This window comes from Haplochromis burtoni, unplaced genomic scaffold (genome assembly GCF_018398535.1).
Source record: "Haplochromis burtoni strain Fernald_Lab_line unplaced genomic scaffold, NCSU_Asbu1 Contig_581, whole genome shotgun sequence".
NCBI lineage: Eukaryota > Metazoa > Chordata > Actinopteri > Cichliformes > Cichlidae > Haplochromis > Haplochromis burtoni.
The window spans coordinates 55,154-63,699 of record NW_024582942.1 but is presented as its reverse complement, the minus strand read 5'-3'; the positions used below and the strand labels follow the sequence as shown (position 1 = coordinate 63,699).

The following is an 8,546-nucleotide window of genomic DNA, read 5'->3' as shown; positions in this document are numbered from 1 at the left end:
TTCTACTTCATTAGTTTGTTATAATATAATTGTGATGGCTAAATGTTTATAAATGTTTATGTCCAATCGGAAAATGATTTTTTGCATTGAATATAAAACTCATCATTTTCTGTATAACATGTTCATTTAGTTTTTGTAACATCTTTCGCTGGAAGATGTTTAACTAAAAGAACAAGTTGTTAAGTACAAGTGTATTTATCAAGGTACAAAAGTGTAAAACTTGTTTTCAGCTGTGTTTTTCCTCATTAGTGTTACCGTTTAAAATAAATTAAAGATAGCGACATGTGTTCCACAGACAACTTTAAAGACAGACGTGTGTAACCTTCACACACACATAAATCCTGTGAAGATCCCTTATTTGTCACATGCGGAATCGCAATCCTAACTTTACTTTTCTCTTATTTACCTGTAACTTTCTGTAAAGTCATGATAACTAATGGACGATAAATAAGTTATAAGTTGTATTACTGGCAGCTGAATGTTTTGTGTTTGGTTAAAAATTAAAAACAAACAAATAAAACCTGATAAATGTACAACAATCTTAAAATTAACGTGTAGCTTTAAACAAAATAATACTGCATAATATTGCTACTCAGGTGCATGCGTTTCTGAGTTGTATATAATTACTATTACATGCAGTAATCCAAACTTTGTGTGTTGAAAGCAAAGTGTGCATCAGGGTTTAGTCTGAGGAGAGATTAGGATTACGAGGTTATTAAAATGAGCTTGTTCTACAATGTCAGCTATGATGTAATATCCTCTGTAGTCACGGAAACACGGCTGTGCGTTTTAGGGTGTGTGGCGAGTTTCCTCCCGGGGTCGGGCAGGTCCGGGATGTGGTGCGCTGTTGTCATATCTCCCCTCCAATATTGCACTCGTCCCGGCCTCCCCGGCCCAGGGGTCACGACCCCGCCCCCTCCCTTCCAGGCCAGCGAGAGAGCAAAAGCAGCGCTGGAGCTCAGAGACGAGGTAGATTACAAATCACGAGCTAACCCACAGTTTTGTCCTCCACGTTGTTACGAAGTTTAAAAGCTTAAACAAAAAGCTTTTATCGTTTCATTTCCAGTGATGAGGCCGCCTGACTGAAATAGCTCATAAAGCTTAAGAGCAACGATGAGACGTCGTGGATATTTGGCCTGAGCAAACTGTTTAGCTTGTTTGGAGACGCAGACAGCTTTCACGTCATCAGAGTAACGCTGCCTTTACGTCATCAGAGTGACAGCAAAGCTGTGCCGCAGAGACGAGGCTGCACTTGCGTCGCTGTGATATCAAACAGCTTGTTGGGAAAAACAAAGGCTGATTCTTTTAACGCCTCTTTTTCACACACCTGTTCCTAAATACATTTTGCAGTCCATACATTTCTTTTTAGCAAAACATGGCACCAGAGGCGCCTTCAGTGATGCCACTAAGGCTGCGTTCACACTGCAGGCGAAAGCGCATCAAATCCGATTTTTCTGACCCTCTGCGACCATCTATCCGATCATGGTGTGACAGTGTGAACGGCACAAATCCGATATTTTCAAATCCGATCTGGGTCACTTTCGTATGTGGTGCTGAATCTGATACATATCCGATGTTTCAGAAAGCGACTGCTGTTTGATGGTCAAGTCGCATTAAACCCGTCTTTTACGTCACTGACAAAAGACAGACGCCAATTATCAGCGCCAGAGAAGACATCGCGATCGCTTCCTGGCCATCCAGTGAAACTGCTGGGAAGACAACGTTGGAGAAACGTGAACATTTTCTTTGTTCTGTATAACCTGCTGATTCTGACAGAAACCTGCAGCTATCCTTTGAAGCAGCGCTCCTCTCAAACAGCAATAAGGATCATTATTAGGTTATTTACATTATTATGTAAATAACAGAATAACTTAAAGCAAAAATTGGGAAACATGAAGTCCGAAGTCTTTATATTAAGGCCATCAGTCAAACATACTGTTGCTCTGGGTCTAAACAGAGCGCGTTGTGTGTGACGTCTTCTTTTGCGCATGCGGGCCGCTTTGAGCGTTCACACTAGAGCGCGTTTGCTGTCGCATTTTATTTGTAGTGTGAACGAGCAGACAAAAAAATGGATTTGATCAAAAATCGGAATTGAGCATCAAGACCTGCAGAGTGAACGCAGCCCATGAACAGCTGCTTTCTGCTCGTGGCTTCTTACAGAAACACTGACAGCAAGAAGAAAGCTGCTCGTCAGTGCTTCAGTTAGCTCGTACGTGTGATTGAATTATTTACTTTTTTTTGTCATCATCTGTCAACCATAACACGTGTGTGATAATATCTTTGTCTCTAAATAAAAACGAATTGGTCATTTCAAACAGAAGTAGCCTTTTGAATCGTCTGTGTGGTTGATAATTGTGACAGCTGAATAGTTTAAGGAGCGATTTGCTTCATGTGCAAACGCATGTGCATGCGCTGATCTCTGTGCGCAGGGCAGCGCTGCAGGCAGATGCAAAGATGCAAAACGTGCAGCAGCAGGTGCATCAGTCTGAGCGCCTCTGCTAAGTAATCATGAAACGTGAAACCAGGATTGTAGGAAAAGTCATGGTTGGGTTTATTTCAACAAACATATTACATTACATTTGAAGAAACACAAAACATACATTTCACTTTTTGTTTGAATCAGACTTCTCTGTAACGTTAGCTTATCAGGTCTCAGCACGAGAGGTTTGTGTTTGCTGCTCAGTTAAACTGACACAATCAGATTTTTTTAAAAAGGTCCAAAAATTATTCAGAAATCTTTGTTCCTTCTTCTTTGTTTAAGAGGACGCACACTGTTTTGGAAATGAAGTCTGTGTGTGTGTTTCTGGCTGTCAGGATGCTGATTTATACGTCTTTGTCTGATTTAAACATCGGTGATGAACGTGAAATAAACCCAGATCAGTAACAAGCAGAGAGAGGAGAGTCTGGGGGAACACGACGAGCGCGCCGACATGTCATCGAGATGAAGCAACAAGCTTTCACGCTGCATCGCTGTTCAGATATAAAAGAAGCAAATCTGGATTATTTCGTTCGCTAGAGCTTCACAGCAAACTGGACAGGAGATGATCGAGGATGCAGGCTCACGAGAAAAACGAAACAGGAATATTCACGGACTGAAGCTGCTGTTCTTCACTCTTACTTAGCTTCACCTGCAGATGGAAAAGTCCTAGAACCACCGTGAGGGCGTTAATGTGATTTTAGGGTCAGTTGTGATTTTGGCTTCCAAAGAAATTCAAGATAAACCCTCCAAAGGTTTAGTGATGTCACGTGTACGTGACGTGCATACTGACACATTTTGGTTCGGACTCTTTCTCCATTTCGCTCCGGTTATTAATGAGACAGACTGAGATGCACAGCTTCTCCTACAGTTAAAAAAAAGGTACATATCATTACTATCATACACTAAATGTTAACGTGGACCTATTCTTCTTCTCTTTAGTTTCTGTCGTATGTTTCCATGTTTATATTAAAAAAATAAACCGAGACACTCAAACGTCACGTAGAAGGACCCCGATGATGCGTTCAGGTGCTTCCCCCAGACTGTTCGCTCTTTGGCTGCTTTCTCTCCTTCGCTTCATTCGTGACACACACATAAACACACTCATTCAGACTGGACTTTCTCAGCTGGCGTTCAGACTACAGTTAAAGTGGGTTCAGAGAAGCTGTGTGTGTACTCGTTTTAATGGTGTGTGTGGGGTTGTGTTAACAGTCCCTCTGCAGCTCTCAGACCTGAATGTGCATCAGAACTTGTTTACGATGCGTCTGGAAGTCTTCAGGCACCGTGTCTGGAATAAAGAAGGAAATGAGCAGAAAGTTCATCAGTTGTCAGAGTCAGCAGGTTGTACTTCCTGCAGATACCGACTGAAAAGTGGACACAAGTCTTTAAGCCCTGATCTCATTGGGATTTTTTTTAGTTCTGCAGACATGAGAGGTAAAATGAATAGGAAGGACGATGGGTTATTAAATATTAATGCATGTGAGCTTCTAATTGTGCATAATTTTGCGCCTTTCCTCTGAGTATTTCATTTCAGGAACAAACACCAGCTCCAACATCTTGGACTGCAGGGGGCTCTGCAGACTCTGAGCTCAGCGGAGCAGAACTGGACTGCACATGGTCAGGTTCTGGTTAGAGCGGGTCAGCGTGGATCTCCTGAGCCAGTGTTGCCCCTCAGCCTGCTTGTAGATGAAACTATGGCATCAATTTGAAAATCTTAAAGACATCTTTATGGAGTTATCAGTGTGTTCACAAACCTTTCAGAAAACCTGACCCCCAACCTTGAGGTCGAGGTGACTGAGATTTTCAGTAGACATCAGCAGGGTGACGACAACATTCATCAGCCTTTTACGGCCAAAAGTAAAAACCCTGCCTCACTACAGATTAGCCAATCTCCCATTCAAGATCATCTTCCTTCCTCTGGGCCAGTGCAGAGGTGCACTGCACTTGTACTGGTGTAACTGTGATATGCGCTGGACCTGTGCGTCAAAACAGTGATCCTTTAACAAGTGTTTACTTTGTGGATGAAGTCACAACGAGCCAAATGGGACAACAGCTCCAAGTGGTGAGCAAAGACTAAGTTGGTGTAACAGCAGGGAAATAAAAAGTGTTCACATTTCACAGATTTTCACAACTCCATGAATCATCAAGCTCTTGGGTCAGTCCTCACCAGGTTCCTGACAAGGTGCCTCTGTACTTGGGAACTGTGGACTCTCGAGCTGAAAACTGCTTGGTGGCAGCTGCAGATCCAGCTCTCATCAGTCGTGATGATCCTTGAAACAACGCTAGGATCCCTTCAGGACAGAAGCTGGTGTTTGCATGTTTGTGGTCAGAACGAGCTTCCAGGAAGTCATCCAGCCATGCGAGAAGATGATCTTGGATCAGTGGTATTTAAATCAGGCAAGGTTTTGGGATTTTATGGGCTTGTTTTAAGAACTTCTTGTATGTTCAGGAAAAACTGAAAAGTCTGAAGGTGAATCGGTGTCACTGGTAACACAATCGTCCACTTCAACATGGCAGTGACATATTAGCACCGTAAAAGGCTTATCAAAATATTCCAGGACTCCCCAGAAACAAATAAAACGACAAAATAATGCCAAGCAGGGTCGGCGGTCCTACCATTGCATCTGTAGCGCAGGTTGGACCAGATGATGTTTTCCTGGGAGAAGCAGAAGACACCGAGCCGTCCTCCTCTCATGGTGGTGTCGACCACAACGCCAGAGTCTGCCACCACGCGTGTCCCTTCAAACAGCTTTACCCTAAAACCACAGGAACACGGCGATGCTCCAGGTTAGAAGCCAATCATTCCTATGGATGAATGCTAGCATCAGGCATCAGGCGAGCAAATAAATGATTCTCGGGTAAATGATCGGTAAGGATTGTAAATCCAGCAGCTTCAGAGATAAAAATGCAAACACTCCAGAAGAGACTGCTGTGACGTTTGGAGACAGAAGTTTCCTAAAGATGAACATGAACTCTGGAACGCTCCGAGGCAGAACCGCCTCTCACCCCAACCGGTCGCAGCAGATGGCCGCCCCTCCCTGAGCCTGGTTCTGCCGGAGGTTTCTTCCTGTTAAAAGGGAGTTTTTCCTTCCCACTGTCGCCAAAGTGCTCATAGGGGGTCATATGATTGTTGGGTTTTTCTCTGTATCTATGAAGCGCCTTGAGGCGACTGTTGTTGTGATTTGGCGCTATATAAATAAAATTGAATTGAATTGAATAGAACCTGAACCCAAGCTTGAAATACAAGCCTGTTAGAAACCAAACATTCCTTGGGATAAATAATAGATCGGATTGGGAATTACGTGGATACCCAGAAGAGTGTATGAAGTAGGATGAAAACCTAATTTTCACATAATGTCTGTAATAAATAAGTAAACGTTTTTTTTCTCATTTTCTGAATATTTGTGCGACATTTGGACAAATCATCAGACGTACTAAGTTTTAATGAAACGATGCAAACAGATTGGAGGTAAAACCTTCATTTCTGCACTCTTTATTTTCAGTCACATGTCCAAACTGCACAGAAAGTCTCAGCAGCAGCTCTGAAGTACTGAGCTGAAAAATGCAAAGACAGAGTGCGAACAACCTGGGACTCTCTCTCTTTAACGACTCTCTGAAGAGACTTTCTGAAAACCTCCTCCTCCTCCTGCCTCGCTGCCTTTATTTCTTTGCTTTTCTCTTTCTCCTCCTGACCGGCTGAAGAATGTGAATCCAGACCTTTTTTTTAATCTGCCGCCATTTCCAAAAACGTAAACGTTTTGAGAATCGTGACACTCACTGGAAGAACCAGAATCCGATCATTTATCCTTCAGTGAGCGTTGCAACACTGTAACATTTAATATCAATCAATCTAATATATACAAATGTATTACAGAAATAAAACAGCACGGAGGAAGAGTGTAACTTTGAGTCGATCTGCGTCAGGCTCACTTTTCGGTAACGTGACTCGAGGTCTTATCAACGACTGATTTAGCACTTCGAGTGGGTACAGTAGATATTTTACGGGATAAAGTTTTTCAGTGTGTCGCCGTCTCTCCGTATGATCTGCATATCAATGGCCTCGGAGGTGGATTCTTGCCAGGGCTTTGGTCGTCATGGAGACGAGTACAATGGAGTACCGGGGGGCCCCGAAGCCACAAAGAAGTTTCAGAGGGTGAAGAATGCAGTAAAGAGAAAAGAAAGAAAGAGACAGAAAATAGATGAGCGTGAGGGACACAGCTGCAGGCTGAGGGAGTACTACAGAGTACTGCAGTATCTGCACTTAGTATATATAATATATTTGTGCTACAACAAATGAGTACTCACTGTTACAGACTACTGTAGTATCTGCACAAGTGAAGATCTTTTAACAAAGCTGCAAGGTGTGAGTACAACAGAGTATATCTAGGCTACTGCAGTATTTGTTCTACAGATTATTCATGATATCTTTACTACAGCAGAATATATACTGCAGGCTTTAGTACTACACTAAAAAACAGAGTTAAAACCACAGAGCGAGAGTACTACATAGTACTCAAGTTCCAGTCCTGCACTCTGCATGTGCTATGGAGTACATCCAAATAAGAGTGTAGTACAGGATACTGTCACACTGCAGTATTTAAGATACTTTAGTCAGACCTCCCTGAGGGTCTGCCTGTGCTCTCACCTGATGTATCCCACCTGCGGTCGGTGGCTGAGCTGCCAGCGGTAGGACGTTTTGTCCATCCAGCCGGTGTTTCGTGGGTCCTTCCAGAGCAGCTTCACCTCTCCAGATGTATCTCCCGTGTGCCACAAGGCATTCCTCAGGAACTCACCTGGTCCGGTCCGAGACTTTACCGCCTGCAGGATGAACACAGGGAGAAAGTTCAGGGGGTGCAACGTCCTGAATGAGACAACTAAACTCTTCAAGAATGACCAGCAGGCATTACAACCTGCCAACACATGATGCAATACTGGTTTCTGCTGATTAAATGTGCATTAAAGGACAGTAGAAGAGAGTAGAAACCTTGAGCTGCAGTGCGGGCTGGGCCATGGCTCTGAAAGGTATGGATTGCCAGTAAGCCTGCTCTGTCTGTTTCCACATCACCACATAGAAGCTGGATGAATCCTGGTAGCCAAAGATGAAGCCAGCGTAGTCGTCGTCCGTAACCGTGTTGACGTGGAACGTTCCCTCGAAGTCAACGCCATTAAATGCCGTGTAGCCTGCAGACAAACGGAGGAGGTGATGATCTGCTCGAGGACCAGAGGACAGCTGTGAATTCTCCACTTTAAAGTGGAACTCGTACCTACGGCTAAACCAGGATCGCTGTTCATCGTCTGGACAATCTCCATACCCTGAGGAAAGAGCATCGAGATCACACAGGCAGTTATTGTTTATAGCCTGAGACAAATATGGTAGTAGAGTCCAGCTGGTGCTGGAAATGAGCAAAATAGGCTTCCAGTCCACCAGAAAGAAAGGTTAGTATCAGTTACATCTTCTTGTTAATGCTTTTACCGACTGTTTAACGCCAATGGACAAGCGATTATACACATTTTCTAGTAAAGAACAGGTAGAGAAACAGTTGTACTTGATAACCAGCCATATTCACATAAGACTACCAAAGTTACCTGATTCAGCACCACCCAGTTGGGGTCAATCTGTGCGTCACCCTCCGGGTCCAGGATGACAGTCTGATAGGCTCTGAAGTCTGTCAGAGTGACCTCGGCACTCTCCGGGCACACATCGAACAAATCCATCACAGCGTCGTTATCAAAGTCGTTCTCACAGACATCTCCGATACCGTTCACTGCAGACGGACACGATGGAGTGGTTTAAATCTAGACCTTCGCAGGATTTCTATGAATAAAGTTACTTCTCTGTGCAGACGACACAGTTCTATTTACTGCCAGAAAAACACAGTTCACAGCTTTGCTACTGTTGACCTGTACATTCAAAATTCACTGAGGGTAATACCAACATTAGAAACACTTTGATGGCAAATACAACAAAACAACATGAATGTACAGTGGGGCAAAAAAGTATTTAGTCAGCCACCGATTGTGCAAGTTCCCCCACCTAAAATGATGACAGAGGTCAGTAATTTGCACCAGA

The 8,546-nt window shown here is 43.6% G+C and overlaps 1 protein-coding gene across 1 annotated transcript in view; it reads right to left on the bottom strand.

Moving 5' to 3' along the window:
* Nucleotides 1-2,527: 2,527 nt before the first annotated feature.
* thbs3a (thrombospondin 3a) overlaps nt 2,528-8,546 on the bottom strand; it is a 31,866-nt gene continuing 25,847 nt past the window's right edge. The window contains 6 exon segments of the mRNA XM_042214517.1: nt 2,528-3,764; nt 5,093-5,232; nt 7,122-7,294; nt 7,461-7,657; nt 7,741-7,789; nt 8,063-8,241. Of these exon segments, the coding sequence (XP_042070451.1) occupies nt 3,703-3,764; nt 5,093-5,232; nt 7,122-7,294; nt 7,461-7,657; nt 7,741-7,789; nt 8,063-8,241 (800 nt within the window). The 3' untranslated portion in view covers nt 2,528-3,702.